Genomic DNA, 23,229 nt, shown 5'->3' with positions numbered 1-23,229 from the left:
GAACTGAAAAAATATCCCCCCCACCAAAAAAAAAACAGAAATAAAATATATTTCTCTTTACTTTGAAATGAAATATCTTTTTGCGTATATAGTTTAAAACTCAAAATAATATGAAAAGTAATACTTCTTACGCGGATGTCATGGACTACGAAAATATGCTAACTTATCGGTCCGATATGATTAGAGCCTGATAAGAAGGGATATCTGTTAGAGAATTTTGGCTGATGTTATCTGTCCTATGTGCAATGTACCCTACTCTGTTGAGGTGAGTGTTAAAAGCACTAAGTTATTTATACATACACAAACATACACACACATGTATGCATATATAAATAAATATATTCTATATATACAATATATATATATATATACAGTATATACAAGTGTGTGTGTGCGTGTACATGTATGCATTTATATACGCATGTGTATATTTGCATGTATGCAGAATGAATAAAATAAACAAATTAGTAATTAAACAAATATATTTTCTTTAACCATACACCTCCCTCCCCCATCCAGACGGGTGGCACCTGAAAGGTAGAATCTTCAGACACCTAGCCCCATTCACCTTCAACTGACCCAATTTGACACTGGTACCCACTTACAGCTGGGTCAAATACCGAGAGAGAAAAAAAAAGAGAGAGCGGGAGAGAAAGAGAAAGGGATTATCAGATAATTCAATAATAATCACTTTCGAGATAATCATTGCCTCAGCTGTCAACAGCCATTGTGGGAGGAGCCAAGCAAGAGGATTATTGCCAAGTCAGAGATAAGAAGAACCTACGAATTTTCTTGCATTCTGAAGGCAGATGGGTCCGTTTGATGTTCGCTCAGTTCGTGTGGCCCCCTTCGGTCGTCTGGGACTTTCGTGAGGATCTCTGTGGCTTCCGTTCCTGGGTCACTGGGACTTTCGTGTGGACCTCTGTGACTTTCGTACTTGGGTCATTCAGGTAACAGTTCCTCGTTTTTGCCCCACATGGATTTTCTCAGTGACTTCCGTGCGTTGGTCACTGGGATTTTCGTGAGGATCTCTGTGGATTTCATACTTGGGTCAGTCAGGTGGTTGTTCATCGTTTTTGCCCCACATCTATTTTCTCAGGGCGGTGAAATAGCAAGCAACTGGTTTGTGGTGACTGTTCTTGGTTTTTAGTGATGTCTGACAATTTAGCAGTTTGGATGAATGGTATAAATATAGACGTTAATTAATTTCTTACTTTCTTGCTTGCTTGTTAGGCACAATTTCATGCCTCGAAGCACCCAGTTCATGTTTGGGTTTGAATTTGATCTTTGTTGCCTAGTTTTAAAAGTCTGGACATCTTGTTTGTGTATACGCCTCAATCATAAGTCTTTCCATATAAAAGAATAGTTTCAAGTTTCTCCTAACCTATCTTATTTATAGGCTAAGATTCTTATCTATTTTCTTAGTGTTTAATATAACAAAAAACTCTTAGATTTTATCATTTTTCTTACGTATAGACTTAAATTTATTTTCTTATGACAAAATCAGTGACCCACTTTCATTTTTTTTGGGGGGACATATTGCTGTTGTTTAATCAAAGTCCGATGGTCCACACCAGTCCTCCTGAACCATTTCATATGTAATCATATTTATTAGGACGAGGACCCGTGCTTGCATAAGCCAGCTTAAATTAAGCCAACCAACGAGTAACATTTTCTTATGTCTATGCAAAAAGATTCTCAAATATTTTTCGTAAATTGGCGTTCACTATGACTCTTGATACTGGAATTCTGTTTTGTTAACAATATTCGACTTCTCTTTTGTCGAAAATATTGGTCATTAAGGCACAGCTCCTGTTTTGTTATCAATATTCGCTAATAATAATAATAATAATAATAATAATAATAATAATAATAATAATAATAATAATAATAATAATAATAATAATAATAATAATATTGGCTTATACGCAACCTCTGTTTTGTCATTCTTATTAGCTATTTCATACACGACTTCACTTTTGCCGAAAATATTGGTCATTTAAGGGAAAGCTTCTATTTGGTTATCAATATTGGCTAATAATAATAATAATAATAATAATAATAATAATAATAATAATAATAATAATAATAATTAAAGTGATTTAATAAATGGATAAATAATTCAATAATATATATAAACATAAATATAGTGATACTTAACAAATAATTAATTAGATAGATACGAAATGAAAGACTTTTGAAGTGATAAGTTAATTCTATAATAATGGATGTCGGGTAGAGAGAGAGAGAGAGAGAGAGAGAGAGAGAGAGAGAGAGAGAGAGAGAGAGAGAGAGAAAGTATTTTTATGTTATTCTTTTCTTTCAACCTGGACAGGATTCAGACACTTCAAGGAAGGAAAGGGAGAGGATTTCAGGAAGAAAATAATGGATATCGGGGAGAGAGAGAGAGAGAGAGAGAGAGAGAGAGAGAGAGAGAGAGAGAGAAATAATTTTTAATGTCATTCTTTTCTTCCAACCTGGACAGGATTCAGACACTTCAAGGAAGGAGAGAGAGAGAGACAGAAATTCAGGAAGAAGATAAAATATTCGAATATGAAAGCAATGTTCCTTCTCTCCTTCTTCTTCTGCACAATACTGGTGGGAGAGACGGAAGCGCAGTTTGCAGGCAAGGATGACTACGGCTTAGAGGCCTTCAGGCAAATGAGAGAGAATGACCCTGAAATGGTAAGTGGGGCCGTGGACGGTTTGTGGGCTATTCTTTTTTCTCGGTCATGATTAGGGAAATACTTGGTTTCAAGGGACCATTTATTGTTTTGCTTGATATACTGCATTACTGCATTAGATAAAGTCTAGTGATTGATTCCATAGGTATAGTATTGATAAACATATGTAAATGTATATATATATATATATATATATATATATATATATATATATATATATATATATATATATATATATATATATATAAGTATATATATAAGTGATAAATGGCTCACTACCGCCGGGTCCTGGTGGCTCAGTGGTTTGACCGTCGACTGGAGTTGTTGGAAAGTATCGTGTCGAGGGATCGGGACCCGGCAGTTCTGATCCATTTATCACTTATAAAATTCCCCTTCGGTGATAATTCCCCATCGGGGATATTCCCGAAGTAACGTGAATTGGATATCAAAACAACATTTGTAGCTTCATGATTGTATATAAATCACAGTGTGATAAAATTTCGTATATATATATATATATATATATATATATATATATATATATATATATATATATATATATATATATATATATATATAAAAAACAAAGCATTCAGTATTAAACGAACATTGCTTTCCAAGTTAGCCTAAGTCAGGCCAAAGATATTTCTACACCTGGATTTAACCATTATCCTTTTCCATTGCATTTTTCAGTTCTGCAAATACATCACCTGCAGCGAGAACGAGGAGCAAGAAGAATGCCCGCAGGGCACGTCCTTCACAGCCGGCGTTGCTCAGTTCGGCTGCTGCGGCGCATGCGTCAGATTCAAGCGTAAGTATTCCCCCAGTGTCTGAGAGCTGACCTTAGGCTCAATAGCCCGCGCAGGTAAAGAACCAACTCAGTTGAAAATAAAAGTCATAGTGATATCCTGTAGGGCCTTATTCTGTAGTTTAGGGTCGCTATTTGGAGCAAGAGTCTGTACAGGACCAGTTCCACTGACAATGAGACTACAGCAAATATCCTGTAGGACTTTATTCTGTAGTTTAGGGTCATTATTTGGAGCAAGAATCTGTACAGGATCAGTTCCACTGACAATGAGACTACAGCAAATATCCTGTAGGATTTTATTCTGTAGTTTAGGGTCGCTATTTGGAGCAAGAGTCTGTACAGGACCAGTGCCACTGACATGGAAGACTACAGCAATATTCTGTAGGATTTTATCCTGTAGTTTAGTCACTATTTGGAGCAGAGTCTGTACAGGACCAGTTCCACTAACAATGAGGACTACATCAAATATCCTGTAGGATCCTATTCTGTAGTTTAGGGAAGTCTGTGCACGTACAAGGTCAACTTCTTATTAACAACAACAAATTGTATGACAAGCAACTTTCCAGCCATCATTTAGCATGTGGGCTAATGATCAAATCAGGCTAGTGTCAAACTGCCTTTGCACCGCCTAGGAGACTGACCATTCTACCCTGGTATTACAAGCAACGGAGATTTTGGGGGTCGAAAAAGCGAGAAAATGGCGAAGTACATTAAAGGCTTAACAGCAAACGGTGCTATAAAGTACAAGTTCCATTGCTTAAAGAAAAGTGCATGGTAGAAATAGACTGTTAAAACAAAGAGTCTCTTGGGAAATGAAAAATATTAGATGGTTATGTATCAAAATCAAAGTCAAATTTTTATGTGGTGTACATTGGCCTAGAAATACCTCAGGACAGAACTGATAACAATAACAATGTAAAGTTAAGACAGCTGAGGTTTTATTGTTGTTACAGGAAATTTCTGAAATCAGGGATTTCACGAAATCCCCAGGGAATCTGTGAAAAGAGCAACTAGCTTACGAACATTAGATCCCGAGGGCTAGTACTGAGCACGGCGAAACAGTGATTCATTCACACTGTTTCGCCGCGTTTAGCACAAGCCCCTGGGGAGATCAAATGTATTTCACCGTGTTTAGTACTAGCTCCTGGGGGATCAAATGTATTTCATCATGTTTAATACTAGCCCCTGGGATGTCAAATGTCCCTAGGTGGATTTGACCCCTCAGGGGCTAGTACTAAACACAGCAAAACAAATTTGACCCCCTAAGGGCTAGTGCTAAACACAGCAAAACAAATTTGACCCCCTAGGGGCTAGTGCTAAACACGGCAAAACAAATTTGACCCCCTAGGGACTAGTGCTAAACACGGCAAAACAAATTTGAACCCCCTAGGGGCTAGTGCTAAACACGGCGAAACAGCGTAAATGAATCACCGTTTCGCCGTGTTTAGTACTAGCCCTTGGGGATCAAATGTTCGTAAGCGAGTTGCTCATTTCACAAATTTCTTAGGGATTTCGTGACATCCCTGATTTCACACATTCCCTGTAACACTGTGTAGATGATAACTCCCTAAGAGTGATGCAAACAGGTAAGGTATTTATCAGAATAAGTAGGAGAGAGAGTGACTCGTTTGTGTGTGTAACTGAGCTAGACAAGGCTGTCGCATTTACCAGGCATATTTTGATATATTAAAACGAATAAGGTTGGCAAAAGGACGTTAGATTTAAGTGTGAGTTTGCAGAACAGGAAAATGGGTTTTGAGCATATTCATTGGCTGATCTTTGTAGATAAGCTATAAATTGCCAGTCAGCAATAATGAAAATAAACTGCAGTAACTGGTGAAATAACTGCGGTCGTTTGTAAGATGAGAGGGAATTAAATGAATGAAGAACAAAGTTAGAAGAAAAGATTAATAAATATAGAATGATCAATAAAGATTAATAATATATATATATATATATATATATATATATATATATATATATATATATATATATATATATATATACACACACACATATACATAAACAACAGCCTCCCTTTGCAGAGAGAGGTGACGGGGACTGTACCGGAAGCATCGATCCGAATTACGGCGGCGGGTACAACCAGATCGGTCAGAAATCTCTGAGGGAAAGCATCGTCTCTTCCGGATCCGGAGCCATATCCGACGGCCTGCCTCTCAACGACAACATTCTGTCGTCCTCCTGGTGCGACTATTTCCTCAAGTGTGACAAAGGCAGCACGGGATTCGCTTGTATAGACGGTAAAGCGATTTGGAATTATGTTGTGCGTGTGTGTGCGTGTTTGTATGTGTGTATTAGTACGTACACACATGCACCTATATATATATATATATATATATATATATATATATATATATATATATATATATATATATATATATATATATATATATATATATATATATATATATATATATATATATATATATATATATATATATATATATATATATATATATATATATAAGACAAAATCCACAACTGCTAAGTAAAGGACGACAAGTCGAAAGGCCTTGCAGCACTCCATCGTTTCCCTTTCCTTCGTGGATTTTGTCTTTATTATATATTCATCACATTCCACATTTTCGTGATTCAGTTATGAAAGCTTCTGAGAAATAAGAAAAATTATTTGAGATTATTTCCAATTACTTTTTTTCTAGTCGATGGACCGTTTCTCCACCTCTCTTGGCGGCGTCATCAGGACTGGATTATAAATCGACGTACAAGGTTTGGCGATTTATAATCCAGTTCTGGTGATGCTGCCGAGAAAGATTGAGAAATGGTCCATCAACTAGTAAAAAAAAATAGAAGTAAATGGATAGAATCTCAGATAATCTTTCTTTATCCCTGAGAAGCTTGCCAGAAGAGAGAAAAAGAAGAAGCATAAGCTTATTCAAAGTCTTGCTAAGAAGATAGCATCTGTGAACAGTGCCATTGACTTCAATAGAAATTGCATAAGAAGGAAAATTTGCACCAAGAGTATATGTAAATAAATAAAATAAATGACTTCTTACCACAACTTCAACAGGTAGCTCTGGAGACAGAGGCTGCAAGTATTTCCAGCAACAGTACGACAGTTTTCTATCAAACCCTGAACCTGATCCTGTCACGCATTACACCAGCGACAAGTTTGTTCCGTTCAGGGATGACTACATGTGGAGGCCCAACTGTACCCAAGGCAACGAGTTCGAGGTCAAGCAGTGCAAAGGACCTACGGATGAAGAGAGGTCAGGAATTGGACTGGGATATAGAACTTAGGCCAAAGGCCAAGAGCTGGGACCTATGAACAGGTCATTTAGCACTGAAAGGGAAACTGAGAGTAAGGTGTTCTGGAAGGTGTAACAGGGGGGAAAACCTCTCAGTTGCATTGTGAAACAACTGTTGGGAGGGGGTGGAAAGTCAGATTGAAGAAGTAGGATATAAACAGAAATACAGTTAAAGGAATGAAAAGGGTTGCAGCTGTAAAGAACAGTAAGTAATGCCTACAGTGCACCGAGTGAGGTGCACTGACGGTACTACCTCCCTACCGGGGGAAGAAGAGAGGTCAGTGTTCCTCTAGTCTGCTTGGATCACCCTGGGAACAGGGCTGCTGCCAAATGCAGGCTTTTCCTGGCATTTTTGTCCCTGAAGTATCTTTGGCATTTTGCCGCTACCAAAGGGGCATTGCCTTCAGTGCACTCACTTGGTGCACTGTAGACAATACTTAAGGTTCTTTGCAAGAGTCCCTTTCATTCCCCTGTACTTTCGTTCATATTCTGTTTCTTCCATCTTCCTTTCCTCAATCCTCTCCTATCAGTCGTCTCATAGTGCAGCTGCGAGGTATTCCTCCTGTTACACCTATCAAACCTTTTTGTCCTCAGGTTCCCTCTCAGCGGTGAAGGACCTCATAGGTTCCATCGCTTGGCCTTTGACCTGAATTTGACCTAAATTTTTACATTCCATGCCGTTCCACTAGCAAACAAAACGATGCCAGTTTTTCTCTGTGTTTGTGTGTTGCCTTTCATTATGCTTGGCCACTTAGAATCAGTCAAATGGTGAGTGCTTTGGGAAATGTATTTATCAGAAGATGAACCAAGTTAGGTTGGAAGAAACGAGGCATCGTGAGTGAATTCATCATTAGAATTCCTTCTCTTTCCACATGAAGGTGCGTTTGTGTGGACCCTACTGGTAACCGGATTTATGGATCAGCCTTCTTCTTCCAGAAAGAGCTCTATGAAACCATGAATTGCGGTAAGTGGCTGAGCTCTGGCACTCTCTCTCCTTGCTACCGTGTTCCCCTGATACTTATAATCTTTCTTCCCAGAAGAGGCAGTTCGGTTGCTTCCTTCGGAGTTGAACTTCATTATTTCTTTCTTAATTGTTCCTTTTCATTTTTACTTTAATTGTATCCTGTAGGTGGTAAGGGCGGACTGCTTACTGCGTTTCTTCCGTGGTGCACTGTAGTTGGTGCCGAGAATGTTTTGAAGGGTCCTTTGGAGGCAACAGATGCTTTACTTTCTGCTTTTTTTACTTTTTCCCATTAACTTTGGTCCTTTCCCACCTAGGAAGCTGTCCGACTTCTTGAATTTGTCTAGTATCTTCTTCTTCTTCTTCTTCTTCTTCTTCTTCTTCTTCTTCTTCTTCTTTCTTCTTCTTTGTCTCCAGCTTTGTCCATTTCTGCATGGGGTCGCTGTTTCCTATTAGCCTTCTCCACCGTCCTCTGTCAAGTGCTTCCTGATTTCCTATAAACCTTTCTCTCTCATGTCGTTTGCTATTTTATCCTTCCATCCTTTATCCTTTGGCCTTCCTCTTCTTCTCCATGCTCATAACTCTCATGCACACTTGAACTTCTTCTCTCCGCATGTGACTAAACTGTCTAGTATCTACTAACTTCCAGTAAAGGGAATCTCTTTTTTCAAACCTTAATGTGCATCCACGCTGCTGTAGAACATGTCATAAACATGTTGGTGACATATCGCACACATCAAAAACCAGGTTGAATGTGTCGACGACTTGCTGTTAGTTCTAACCATGGTTTCGTAAGATTACCCAGGTTTGTTCTTCACTTACGATCGTGGACTTGTTGTCAACAGCTCAGCGATAAGTGTGCAATAAGTTACCAACATGTGCTTACGACACGCTTAACTGTAGTGTGGAAGTACCCTTTTAGGAGTCTAGAAATGTTATCCGTAATTCTCGTTAAGGTCTTTAAGCTACTCTCATGATATTTTCTGTGTGTAATACTGACTGTCTATGGGTACTGAATTGCTCTTTCAACTGTGACAAAACCTCAACAAGAAATAGAAGAACAATGTAATGGAATTGATAAACCATAAATAAAATACATCGCTACACTTATTCTCCCTCCAATAACAACACTTTCACCAATATAACATTTATTATCCCTCCAATAAGAACACTTACACCAATAACAACACTGATCCTCCCTCCAATAAGAACACTTACACCAATAACAATAGTTAACCTTCCTCCATTAACGACACACCAATAACAAAAGTTGCTCTCCCTCCAATAACAATTATCCTCCCTCCAATAACAACACTTACACCGATAACAAAACTTATCCTCCCTCCAATAAGAACACTTAAACCAATAACAACAATTATCCTCCCTTCCAATAACAACACTTTATCCTCCCTCCAGTAACGACACTTACACCAATGACAACAGTTGTCCTCCCTCCAATAACAACACTTAGCCTCCCTCCAATAACAACACTTACACCAATAACAACACTTATCCTCCCTCCATTAACAAAACACCAATGACAACAGTTGTCCTCCCTCCAGTAACAACACTTATCCTCCCTCCATAACAACACTTATCCTCCCTCCAATAACAACACTTATCCTCCAACCATTAACAACACTCATCCCCCTGATAACAACAGTTCACCTCCTCCATAACAACACTTATCCTCCCTCCATTAACAACACACCAATGACAACAGTTCTCCTCCCTCCATAACAACACTTATCCTCCCTCCAATAACAACACTTACACCAATAACAACACTTATCCACAACACTCACCCTCCCTCCAATAACAACACTTACACCAATAACAACACCTATCCACAACACTCATCCTCCCTCCAGTAACAACACTCACACCAATAACAACACTTATCCTCCCTCCAGTAACAACACTCACACCAATAACAACACTTATCCTCCCTCCAGTAACAACACTCACACCAATAACAACACTTATCCTCCCTCCAGTAACAACACTCACACCAATAACAACACTTATCCTCCCTCCAGTAACAACACTCACACCAATAACAACACTTATCCTCCCTCCAGTAACAACACTCACACCAATAACAACACTTATCCTCCCTCCAGTAACAACACTCACACCAGTAACAGCAGTTGTCCTCCTTCCCTCAAAACAGCCTGTTCCAAAAAAGTCTGGGAGAAGAAACAGGCAGGCGCATCGTCAGTGACACTCCACTGCGCAGAAAATGGTAACTACGAGCCTCTCCAGTGTGAGGACGGCTGGTGCTACTGCGTGGATCCCATAACAGCCGAGACCTACGGCCCGAATCTGCCGGAGAAGGCCATGAAACTCCTTCCCTGCTGTGAGTGAGATTTGTTTGCAAAGTGGTTTTGGTGGTCACCAGGAATCCAGAGGGAGATTCGGCGTCTAATGTCTTTATTTAGAGCCTTCGGCTTTTCTGGGTCATAATCTCAAGACCTATAGTACAATAATAATCTTGAAAGCTATGGTGTATTTTCAAATGTTGACAAGGCTTGAAGCATAATTTTAAACAATGACGAAAGAGAAGTTCATTCAACTGCATGCTAAATTTTTGAATAATATATAGTTAAACATTTATGTGGCCTGGGATGTAAAACAAAGACAAGTGATAAAACTTTAGTTTCTAGTCAAAACAAAGGAAGTTATAGCACAAGGGGACGTCCATTTCTAGTCAAAACAAAGGAAGTTATAGCACAAGGGGACGTCCATGCCTTCTACCAAAACGTTTCTAATCAAGACAGAGGAAAAAACGTTAACAAAACGTTTCCAGTCAAAACAGAGGAAGTTATAGTACAAAAGAACGTCCATGTATACTATTAAAACGTTTCTAATCGCGACAAGTAAGTTATAGTATAAGGGGACGCCCATACCTTCTAATACAAAACGTTTCCAGTCAAAACAGAGGAAGTTATAGTACAAGGGGAAGTCCATGCCTTCTGCCAAAACATTTCTAATCGAGAAAGAGGAAGTTATAGCATAAGGCCCATACCTTCTAATAAAACGTATCCAGACAAAACAGGGAAAGTTATAGTACAAGGGGACGCCCATACCTTCTACTAAAACGTTTCTTATCAATGCAAAGTAAGTTATAGTATAAGGTTACGTCCATACCTGCTAATAAAACGCTTCCAGTCAAAGCAGAGACAAAAAAAGAGAACGTTTTCAAGAACTTTTTCGTTTCAGACGACGAGGAGAAAATAGGAGGTCAGTATCTCAGGCGATGTGAGAGCGAGCTTCACGGATTCGCAACCCTCGCAGACCTGTTGAAATCGAAGGGGGTTCAGCCCCCTTCTACCAGTCTTAACTGCGACCCAGATGGATCCTATGGTCCCATACAGTTTGATGGTAAAATGTGAGTAGCAAGAACTGCCATTAATCATTTCAAGCTTGTTTTTCAAGGAATAAGTGCAAAAATAACAGTCGTAATTTCATATGTTATACAGATCGGCCATGAATCATTTTTCAAGCTCATTTTGCTGATATATCTTAATACATTTTTATCTGTTTGTTAATTTATTAATTAATTTTTTAATAAGTTGTATCTCTTCTTTTTGTATTTCCTTTTACCTCTTCTCATTACTTACTAATGAACACCATATTCTTTGGAAGCTTGAATTTCAAGTCAATGGACCCTTTGGTGGGCTTGTTCCATATGAATAGGTTTCATCTTCTGAATAATAATAATAATAATAATAATAATAATAATAATAATAATAATAATAATAATAATAATAATAATAATAATAATAATAATAATAATTACTAAGAGAAGTTTATTTTCAAATCATTATGTAAGTTCAGATACTTCTTTCAAAGGTAAAATGTATTACTTACTCAGAATTGCTAAGAATAATTTCGATCCCAATTTCACAAAATTTTGCAGTAGGGCGGATGCACCCAAGCTCAAGGATCATGAAATTCTAGCACTTATGGTCGCTGACTTGTTTCGAACCTGTTTGTGTTATGTGCGTGATAAGTTTCCGACATGCGTTTGAGACACATGTTTTACTGTGGTGAGGACGCACTCAAACTTGAAGATTATCAAACGCCAAAATTCCGCATATTTTTCTTTCCCGGACTGAAATGAGGAATCTTTTTTTTTTCTTTATTTTTCTGTAGGTATCGATGCTATGACAAGTACAAGCAATCAATTTGGAACCCGGCTGGGGACGGCTGCCGTAAGTGTTATTTTATTTAAATTCCCAAACCGCCAGTTTTGACAAACTGCTGTGTATTATTGTAGGTATGGTTTTAATTGCTTTTCCCCTATTGCTTTTTGGTATATGAAAGATGCTAATGGGTTCCTCTTCAATCATTTTTTTTCAGCTGATAAGCTCACACCATCAACATTCTCTGGACAGATTTTTATGTCTCTTGAAAAATAACTTTTTGATTTTTGTTTTTCCCTGTTGTTATTTGGTATATGAAAGATGGTAATGGGTAGCTCTTCAATCATTTTTTTTAACTGATAAGCTCACACCATCAGTATTCTCTGGACAGAATTTTATGTCTCTGGAAAAATAACTTTTTGATCAGTATTCTCTGGACAGACTTTTATGTCTCTTGAAAAATAACTTTTTGATTTTTGTTTTTCCCTATTGCTTTTTGGTATATGAAAGTTGGGAATGGGTACCTCTTCAATCATTTTTTTTAACTGATAAGCTCACACCATCAGTATTCTCTGGACAGAATTTTATGTCTCTGGAAAAATAACTTTTTGATCAATATTCTCTGGACAGATTTTTATGTCTCTGGAAATATAACTTTGATTTTTGTCTTTCCCTGTTGTTATTTGGTATATGAAAGATGGTAATGAGTAGCTCTTCAATCATTTCTTTAACTGATAAGCTCACACCATCAGTATTCTGTGGACAGAATTTTGTCTCTGGAAATATAATTTTGATTTTAATTGTTTTCCCTGTTGCTACTGGATATATGGAAGGTATTCGTGGGTAGCTTTCCAAAATCATATTTTTTTAATTAATAAGCACACACCATCAATATTCACTGGAAAGATTTTTATGTATTTGGAGACAGAAACTATTTTGAGATTTAGTTTTCATTTTACTTAAAATTTCCGTTTAATTCAAAATGTGAAATACAGATATACTGAAAGACAAATTCCCTCTTGAATGGAAGTTAGAAAGAGCAGGAAGATGATATAAATAGAAAAAAGAGATGAACAGGTGATGGGAAGGAGAGTGCCATACATGGAAAATAATAAATGATTCTTTGCAAATCAGTGAATACGTAGATATTCACGAGTCCTTACGTAGACAGCTGTTACGAGATGTCAAGTAATAATAATAATAATAATAATAATAATAATAATAATAATAATAATAATAATAATAATAATAATAATAATAATAATAATGTACAGGAAAAACAAGATGCATTTGCGAAATGCAATGTTCCAGGAATTGCTCAGAGTCTGTTTGACCTTGACCTTAAATATGACCTTGGTCTTGAAGTCAGTCAACTATTTTTCTTCATAAGTTGGGTATATATATATATATATATATATATATATATATATATATATATATATATATATATATATATATATATATATATATATATGTATGTATATATGGCCTGTCTCGTAAAGTTTAAAAATAGAGATTAAGATTCATTTCCTATATGACCTCAAACCTTTCAACTTGACCCACGATCCTACCGTGTAAAATCTTGAATTCCCATCACCCAAAAATGATGGACATTATGTCTGAAATCGTGATACCAAAATTATTTTGATAAAAAAAAAAGAACCCTCTAACTTTGCTGAGACTGGTAGACAGATAGATCACCCCTTTCAGTCCCTTCGTCTGAAGTGGTGATATCAACATTATTTTATTAAAAAAGAAAAAAAACTTTTACCTTAGCTGAGATTGTCAACAGATATGTCAGTACTCTTGCTTCTCTGTGCTTCGCAGAATGCGTCAGGGATGTCGAGACCTTCAAGGATTATGGACTCACGACAGACGTGAACTGCGAAACCAATTCGGGGATGTACTCCCAAATTCAAAGGCGGGGCGGGACGGTTTACTGTGCTGACGAAGATGGCGTCCGCACAGGGCCTAGGGTGAGAATTCTCCATTGCTGACTGATTTGTTAAATCTCTCTCTCTCTCTCTCTCTCTCCCTAGCTGCAACCTCTTTCATTCCTTTTCCTTTACCTCCGATCATAGTCTCTTTCTTCCATCTTACTTTCCCTAACCCTCTCCTACCAATTGATTCATAGTGTAACTGCTTTGAGGTTTTCCTCCTGTTAAACCTTTCATACCTTCTTACTGTCAATATCCGTTTCAGCGCTGAATGACCTCATAGTTCCCAGCGCTTGGCCTTTGGCCTAAATTCTATATTCTGTTCTGTTCTCTCTCTCTCTTTCTCTCTCTCTTGGCTTCATGTTTCATTGTGGCCTATTTCCTCTTGAAACAGACTCCTCTTGAGGACCTGCCCAGTGTCCATTGTAGCTCAGAGGACTCTGCTGAAGATTGTAACAAATTTCAGTAATACTTGCTATTGGAAATGACTTGGATTCTCCTGATCTTAATTCATGATAGGATAGTAAAAGTATTTTGATGAGCCGGGCCCCCCCCCCTCTCTCTTTCTCTCTCTCTCTCTTCTCACGTCTTCTTTCCTTGTGGTTGCGACCCACGGCTGTCGACTAACAGCTTTAAACAATAACTTTGTAACTTCAGGATGTAGGTCCATGTCACCTCTTTCTTGCCCAAGATCGAATCCATGACTTATATATATATATATATATATATATATATATATATATATATATATATATATATATATATATATATATATATATATATATATACAGATATATAGATGTATGGATATATAGATACAGATTTGTCAATTCTTGTTGAATAACATAAGACAGGAACAACAAATATTCAGTATTTTTTTTCTCCACCATAGCATAGCCATGAACTCACATCAGCTGACGATCTCACACGACTACAAATATATATATATATATATATATATATATATATATATATATATATATATATATATATATATATATATATATATATATATATATATATATATATATATATATATATATATATATATATATATATATATATATATATATATATATATATATATATATATATATATATATATATATTATATATATATATATATATATATATATATATATATATATATATATTGGTATATATATACATATATATACCAATTCTTGTCGAATAGCAACTTAAGCCTAAGACAGGAATCTTCATTATTGTCAGCTCTATCTCCACCATTATAGCATGACCATAAATTCTCGCATCATCAGCTTGCGACCTCACACGACCTGCCAATATGTTTTTCTTGGTCCCACAGGTTTACGAACAATATGAAGGCAACCTTGAATGCGCGTCGTCACTCAGATGCCAAGCAGGTATCCTCACCAATTGCCCGAATTCTTGCAACAACTGCCCACCGGAAGCCTACCCAAAGTACCAGTAAGGAAGAGGGGTCTGAACAAGAAGCCTGGGATGCGTATTCAATGGAGATCTGTTGTCAAAGTCTTTGTCTTAGTGAGATACGGTTAGGTTTGGTTAGGTAAGGTTAGCTATGGGAAGGGTGGTTTCAGTTAGGCAAGGTTAGGCAAGTTGGTTGAGTCAGTTTCCCTTTTGGAAGGCTGGTTTAAGTTGGTTATGGTTAAGCAAGTTAGTTTGGTAGGTTTGGTTTTGGTTATTTATGGTTAGACAACTTAGTTTGGTAAAAGGTTGGTTGAAATTAATAATGGTTAGGGAAATTAGTTTGGTAAAAGGTTGGTTTAAGTTAGTCAAGGTTAGACAACTTAGTTTGGCAAAAGGTTGGTTTAAGTTAGTCAACCTTAGACAAGTTAGTTTGGTAAAAGGTTGGTTTAAGTTAGTCAAGGTTAGACAACTTAGTTTGGCAAAAGGTTGGTTTAAGTTAGTCAACCTTAGACAAGTTAGTTTGGTAAAAGGCTGGTTTAAGTTAGTCAAGGTTTGACAACTTAGTTTGGCAAAAGGTTGGCTTAAGTTAATCAAGCTTAGACAAGTTAGTTTGGTAAAAGGCTGGCTGAAATTGGTCATGGTTAGACAACTTAGTTTGGTAAAAGGTCGGTTTAAGTTAGTCAAGGTTAGACAACTTAGTTTGGTAAAAGGTTGGTTTAAATTAGTCAAGGTTAGACAACTTAGTTTGGTAAAAGGTTGGTTGAAGTTAGTCAAGGTTAGACAACTTATTTTGGTAAAAGGTTGGCCTAAGTTAGTCAAGGTTAGACAAATTAATTTGGTAAAAGGTTGGTTGAAGTTATTCATGAGTAGGCAAGTTAGTGTGGTGAGGTTTATATTATGAAAGTTGGTCTAAGTTAGACTTGCTAAGGTTAACTTAGACCAGTTAAAGATTAGTTAGGAGAGATTAATTCATGATTTAATAAAAAGGAATCTTCAAAAATTTATTTCAACTAAGCCAAATTTTGTTTGAGAAGGTAAGGATAGGTAAGGTAAGGATAGGTAAGGTAAGGCTGAGTTGGGAAAGTTAATTTTGGGAAAGGAACTTTAAGGTAGGTGATGTTAGCCTTTGGAAGGGAGCGTTAGGTTAGGTAAAATTATGTTTGGGACAGCAAGGTTACTTTAGGTAATGTTAAATTTGGAGAAGCAAGATGAGTTCAGGTAAGGTCAAGTTTTGGAGGGTAGTGTTGATTAGTTAATAAGTTACACTTCTTTTCCCCTTGAATTGTACTCTCTCTCTCTCTCTCTCTCTCTATACTACATACCGATTTAACAATGAGTTGATAACAATAATGAACAATAATCTCGCTGATTGTATAATTGTATAAATCTTTCTTTCTTTTGTTCTATGTCAGATGATTCTGATTACCAATGTACAAAATAAATTTCCTAACTGAAGAAAATCTTTCAATTGAACTACCATTTATAAGCTCTCTCTCTCTCTCTCTCTCTCTCTCTCTCTCTCTCTCTCTCTCTCTCTCTCTCTCTCTAACCTCAATCAATGCTTGAAAACGCACACATGCATGCAAACATATCATATATCCGAAGTTATTTTTTAAGTTACTCTAGATTAACTAGTTGCCTCTCTTTCTCTCTCTCTCCCTCTCTCTCTCTCTCACACACACACATACACACATATCACATATCTGAAGCTATTTTTGAAGTGTCACGTGATTTATTAGCTACAACCCTCTCTCTCTCTCTCTCTCTCTCTCTCTCTCTCTCTCTCTCTCTCTCTAACCTCAATCAATGCTTGAAAACGCACACATGCATGCAAACATATCATATATCTGATGTTATTTTTGAAGTTACTCTAGATTAACTAGTTACAGGCCTCTCTCTCACGCACACACACATATCACATATCTGAAGCTATTTTTGAAGTGTCACGTGATTTATTAGCTACTCTCCCTCCCCCCCCTCTCTCTCTCTCTCTCTCTCTCTCTCTCTCTCAAACAATAAATGCCTGCAATCGTATACATCCATGCATGCATATCACATATTTGAAGTTACTTTTGAAGTGTCCCTGAAAGATACCAGCTACATGCCTCTCTCTCTCTCTCTCTCTCTCTCTCTCTCTCTCTCTCTCTCTCTCTCTAACAGTAAATGCCTGCAAACACATACATGCATGCATACATATCACATATTTGAAGTTACTTTTGAAGTTTCCCTGCAAGATACCAGCCACAGGCCTCTCTCTCTCTCTCTCTCTCTCTCTCTCTCTCTCTCTCTCTCTCTCTCTCTCTCTCTCTCTAACAATAAATGCCTGCAAACACATACATGCATGCATACATATCACACACCTGAAGTTATATCTGAAGCGTCACAGCAAGATACCAGCACTCGAGGAGACAGCTCCCTTATCGCTTCCCGAATCGTTATCTGAATTGGCTCCGATGGCGCACTCTGGTGAGGCAGTCATAATTAACAGCAGAAAACAAAGGCATTACACTAATTGCTATCCGAAAGAGAGGTTGCTTCTGTCTACGAGTGAAAAGATTTTTTGAAAGCCTGAAAGAATATTGGAGTATTTAAAGTATTGGAAACAAACTTGAAGCGAAGTGTTTAATTTTTTTTTTTGGTGGCGTCCGGCGGATAAGGAAGCACCCAGGTGCAGAAAGGACTGTCTTCATTCGTCAAAAGGAATTTGTTTTTCAAACAAAAGTCTCTGAGAGTCAGAGGGAAATTGTTTTCGTGTAGCAGTAAGTATCAGTTATTATTATTATTATTATTATTATTATTATTATTATTATTATTATTATTATTATTATTATTATTATTATTATTATTATTATTATTATTATTATTATTATTATTATTATTATTATTATTATTTTATTATTATTATTATTATTATGAATTCCAAATCTTTTTATTGTGGTTATATGCCTGGAAATAAATCAGGCCTATTTGTTAGATTATAAATCTTTTTGTTTTTTTAGTGACACGATTTTTTGAGTCATTTCAAAATTGAAATATAGACAGGAAGGGATTTTTACATGCTTTAAGACTGCTTATAACTAAATTCGAGAAGTGGTCTTTCAAAAAAATTTTTTTTTATTGTGGTAAAACGGTCATATTTCCCGAACTAAAGCAAACCTATTTAGAGAATAATTATAATTTTTTTCAGCGACCCGGCTAATTTTTTTCAAAGTTTTTATCCTTTTTTGGACTGTAACTCTAAATAAAAAAAATGGTCTTTCCAAAACTTTATTGCGGCCATATTTCTAGAAATAAAGCAAGCCCATTTAGAAAAAAAACTGAAATTTTATTTTTAGCGACCCGGCAAAATTTTTTTCGAGTCATCGCAGGATCTGAATACAAACGTGAAATCATTTTTACCCATGTTTAGGCTAAGTCTGAATTCAAGAACTGGTCTTTCCAAAGCTTTTTGTTGAGGATATAACCCCAGAAATAAATTAACCCTATATAGAAAGTCATTTTCAATTTTGAGTGACCCGGAAATTTTTTTAGTCAATACAAGCTTTATATTGTGGCTAAATTTCTAGAAATAAATTAAGCTTATTTAGAAAAATTATTTTCATTTTTTCTCTTGTGACCCAGCAAATCTTTTTGAGTCATTACAAGCTTTTAATTGTGGCTACATTTCTAGAAATAAATCAAAAACATTTAGAAAATTATTTTTCATATTCTTAGTGACCCGGCAAATTTCTTTTTGAAAATCATTGCAGGATCTTAACACAAACATGAAATGATTTTTACCCATTTTTACACTTTAAGTCTGAATTCAACAAGTTGTCTTTCCAAAGCTTTTCGTTGTGGATATAATCCTACAAATAAATCAAGCCTATCTACGAAATTATTTCGAATAGATTTTAAGTGACCCGGTAATTTTTTTTTTTTTTTTTTGAGTCATTACAGGATCTGAACATAGACATGGCGGGGGTTTTATTACTGAAGCTGACATTCGGTTTGATTCTCATCTTGTCCTCTGATCCACTACTGTCCACCTCTCAGGCAAGCGACCACGGACTGAAAGCTTTCAAGAACTTGATGAATAACGACGCAGAAAAAGTAAGAATACTTTTTGTTTTATCCATATTCTTAGTCTTCCGAGAAGAAAACTATTGTGCCGGCTTTGTCTGTCCGATAGCACTTTTTCTGTCCACCCTCAGATCTTAAAAACTACTGAGGAGGCTAGAGGGCTGCAAATTGGTATGTTGATCATCCACCCTCCAATCATCAAACATACCAAATTGCAGCTCTCTAGCCTCAGTAGTTTTATTTCATTTAAGGTTAAAGTTAACCATGATCGTGCTTCTGGCAACGATATAGATATGCCACCACCGGGTCGTGGTTAAATTTTCATGGGCCGCGACTCACACATCATTATCCCCAGACCACCGAAAGATAGATCTATTTTCGGTGGCCCTGATTATACGATGCACAGAAAACTCGATTGCGCAGAAGAACGGCGCATTTTCTTACTTGTTAAATATTGAATCCCACCACACGTCTTAATCCTTAATTCATTTAAATCCATTTGGGATTTTGGTATTTACTGAGGATATTTTCCTGAAATCCTTTCACCGTAATTACTTAGATATTTTAGACTTCCACAAACGGGAATTACCTTGAACTTTCATATTATCATAGACAAGTTTTACTTAGAATAATTCTAATACCCAAATATGGTAATTAAATAATGAATAGAATTTTTATCTCTGTCCATGGTAATTAACTAGGATTTCAATAAAAACACAAAGAATTAACTAGGAATTTTGATCAACACCTAAGGAATTACCTAGGAATTTTACTAAGCACGTAAGGAATTATATACCTAAGAATTTTGATAAACACCTAAGAATTACCTAGGAATTCTGATAAACACCCAAGGAATCGCCTAGGAATTCTGATAAACACCTAAGGAATTACCTAGGAATTCTGATAAATAGCTAAGGAATTACCTAGGAATTCTGATAAACACCTAAGAATTACCTAGGAATTCTGATAAACACCTAAGGAATCACCTAGGAATTCTGATAAACACCTAAGGAATCACCTAGGAATTCTGATAAACACCTAAGGAATCACTTAGGAATTCTGCTAAACGCCTAAGGAATCACCTAGAATTTTAATAACACCTAAGGAATTACCTAGGAATTCTGATAAACACCTAAGGAATTACCTAGGAATTCTGATAAACCTAAGGAATTACCAAGAATTCTGATAAACACCTAAGGAATTACCTAGGAATTCTGATAAACACCTAAGGAATTACCTAGGAATTCTGATAAACACCTAAGGAATTACCTAGGAATTCTGATAAACACCTAAGGAATTACCTAGGAATTCTGATAAACACCTAAGGAATTACCTAGGAATTCTGCTAAACACCTAAGGAATTACCAAGGAATTCTGATAAACACCTAAGGAATTACCTAGGAATTCTGATAAACACCTAAAGAATTACCTAGGAATTCTGCTAAACACCTAAGGAATTACCTAGGAATTTTAATAAACACCTAAGGAATGAACAGGAATTTTAATAAGCTCGTAAGGAACTACCTAGGAATTTTGATAAACACCTGAGGAATTAACTAGGAATTTGAATAAGCACCTGAGGAATTAACTAGTGAGGAATTAACTAGGAAGTTGAATAAGCACGTAAGGAATTAACTAGGAATTTGAATGAGCACGTAAGGAATTAACTAGGAATTTTGATAAGCACGTAAAGAATTAACTAGGAATTTGAATAAGCACGTAACAACATGGACAATTTTCTAATGATTTAAATAATTAAATAGGCCATTTTCTGATTATTTAAATAACTACATAGGCAATTTTCTTATGATTTAAATAATTAAATAGGCCATTTTCTTATGATTTAAATAACTACATAGGGAATTTCTTTTGATTATAATTAACTACGTAGACAATTTTCTTATGATTTAAATAACAACATGGTCAATTTTCTTATGATTAGAATAACTACATAGATTAATTTTCTTATGATTTAGATAACTACATAGGCAATTTTCTTGTTTTAAATAATTGAATAGGCAATTTTCTTATTATTTAAATAACTGCATAGGTAGTTTTCTTATTATTCAAATAACTACATAGGCAAATTACTTATGATTTAAATAACAACATAGGCAATTTTCTTATGATTTAAACAACGACATGGTCAATTTTCTTCTGATTTAAATATCGACATAGGCATTTTCCATAAGATTTAAATAACTACATAGGCAATTTTCTTATTCAAATAACAACATAGATGTTTTCACGATCTGAATAACTACTTAGGTAATTTTCCGGTGAATTTTTTTCTTCCAGTTATAATATAAATTTCTTTTGAAATTTCACCGTCCACTGAGGTTAGTTAACTAATGATCTGGCAACCCATCCAAGGTAATATACTGGGCATTCCTGCCCACATAACAGAGCTCTCCAGCTCTTTCTCTCTCTCTCTCTCTCTCTCTCTCTCTCTCTCTCTCTCTCTCTCTCTCTCTGTAGCTCTTTCTAACTATCCGTAATGACTGGGAAATATTGACGTGGTACTTCCCCTTAATTGGCTACAGCCAGTCTCTCGCGTCCGCGAGTTGAGAACGGTTCACAGGAAAGGTACGATGACGAAGAAACAGAACCATAATTATTATAGAAGGTGAGGTTTTTTAAACTGCTTTTACTTTTTGGGTGGGGGGGTCTTTCAAATACCTGGTTTTCAGTTCAGTATCAGGGTTGACTTTATTTATTTCCTGTGATTCATGTTTAAATCTGAAAGTGAATTTGTTATTCTGGAGTGAATTTTGATGCAATAGGACCATATAGACGGTCAGATTTTTAAAACTGTTTATACTTTTTTTTTTGTGGGTTTTGCTAAAATTGTGGATATTCAGTTTAGGATTGACTTTACTCCCAGTGATTCATGTTTGAGTCCTGAAAGTGAATTTATCATTCTGGAGTGCATTTTGACACAACAGTGACTTATTGGCCGTCATAGTTTAAAACCTGTTTCTACTTTTTTTGAGGGATTTTCGTTCAAATAGTCGTTTTCAGTTCAGCATCAGAATTGATTATACTTCCTGTGTTTCGTGTTTAAATCCTCAGAGTGATTTTGTTGTTCTGGAGTGAATTTTGCTTGACCTCTTAATTCGGGTTCTGTTAAAATGAAATATTCTAGTTCATCATTCTGTAACGATTCGAATTCACTTTTTTGAAATCAATTTGGACGTGCTGGAATTATTTTGATGTCTGGTCTATCATTCTGAAATTACTATAAGTTCAATTTACGTTGAACTTTCACGGTATGTGAACCAAACGACATTTAACTTTTATATTCTGATCTTTTTTTTTTGCCAGTAATGATTCATTTTAAACGATTCAATCACTTTTTGAGATCCCACAAACTTTAGATTTATTGCTGTGATTTATTTGACAGAGTAACGATTGTCTTTGCAAAATTCCAGCACCATTCCAAGTTCTGCATTAAAGACACCGCTTTGAAAACAGTTGAAAAGTCTTTTTAGAGGTCAAATAAACGAAAAAAATATTGGTTATTGAGGTCAAAGACGACGTAGTATAATTTATAACTTAAAAAGTGCTATGGCGACAAACCATATTAAAGATTCTGTCAAAATAACCATCTCATTTATAATGCCCTACTTTACTGTCCCGGGTATTTACTAACAGACCTGTCTGTGTGTGTGTCTGTCTCCAACCTTCCGTCCGTCAGCAAAGATTACAGATTTTATAAGTAATATAATTTTTATGTCTTGGAAGATGGGGACTTCAAACTTATCTATGGGAGTTGGGAACTGTATATTTTATATGGTTAATTTAAGGGTCAATGTCAAGATTGTATTCGGAGGTCAGTGGTCAAATAGGTATTTAACTCAGGCCATAGATTTAGAAGTATAAAAGACATTGGTTTCAGTATACAGCAAATGTGCCTTGCTGTCGAACTTCTC

The 23,229-nt window shown here is 36.0% G+C and overlaps 2 protein-coding genes across 10 annotated transcripts in view; both read left to right on the top strand.

Moving 5' to 3' along the window:
• The first annotated feature begins 749 nt into the window (after nucleotides 1-749).
• Nucleotides 750-16,695, top strand: LOC136849919 (uncharacterized). Of its 8 annotated transcripts, none has more exons than XR_010856468.1 (12): nucleotides 750-950; nucleotides 2,486-2,685; nucleotides 3,378-3,495; nucleotides 5,538-5,753; nucleotides 6,542-6,740; nucleotides 7,658-7,743; nucleotides 9,914-10,099; nucleotides 10,963-11,131; nucleotides 11,899-11,957; nucleotides 13,716-13,864; nucleotides 15,153-15,675; nucleotides 15,766-16,695. XR_010856468.1 is itself a non-coding variant. In XM_067123436.1 (11 exons), exons 2-11 carry the CDS (start codon nucleotides 2,554-2,556, stop codon nucleotides 15,276-15,278), a joined length of 1,440 nt encoding a protein of 479 aa, XP_066979537.1. In that variant the 5' UTR covers nucleotides 788-950; nucleotides 2,486-2,553; the 3' UTR covers nucleotides 15,279-16,695. The 8 variants fall into 8 exon arrangements, 2 of the variants coding, with proteins under 2 accessions (XP_066979537.1, XP_066979538.1); XR_010856470.1 differs by having other exon boundaries at nucleotides 755-950; nucleotides 15,153-15,720; nucleotides 15,811-16,695; XR_010856469.1 differs by having other exon boundaries at nucleotides 779-950; nucleotides 15,153-15,695; nucleotides 15,786-16,695.
• A 938-nt stretch (nucleotides 16,696-17,633) lies between these two features.
• LOC136849921 (uncharacterized) overlaps nucleotides 17,634-23,229 on the top strand; it is a 21,603-nt gene continuing 16,007 nt past the window's right edge. Inside the window, exons 1-2 of one of the 2 annotated variants that reach the window (XM_067123439.1) lie at nucleotides 17,634-17,994; nucleotides 19,175-19,327. The gene's annotated coding sequence lies outside the window, so the exon portion shown is untranslated. Of the gene's footprint in view, nucleotides 17,995-19,165; nucleotides 19,328-23,229 lie in introns of both variants that reach the window. The other variant, XM_067123438.1, reaches the window with a different exon arrangement.

Source organism: Macrobrachium rosenbergii, chromosome 21, assembly GCF_040412425.1.
Source record: "Macrobrachium rosenbergii isolate ZJJX-2024 chromosome 21, ASM4041242v1, whole genome shotgun sequence".
In the NCBI taxonomy this organism is placed as follows: domain Eukaryota; kingdom Metazoa; phylum Arthropoda; class Malacostraca; order Decapoda; family Palaemonidae; genus Macrobrachium; species Macrobrachium rosenbergii.
Note: the sequence above shows the minus strand (reverse complement) of the source record. Positions and strands in the feature narration are given on the sequence as shown.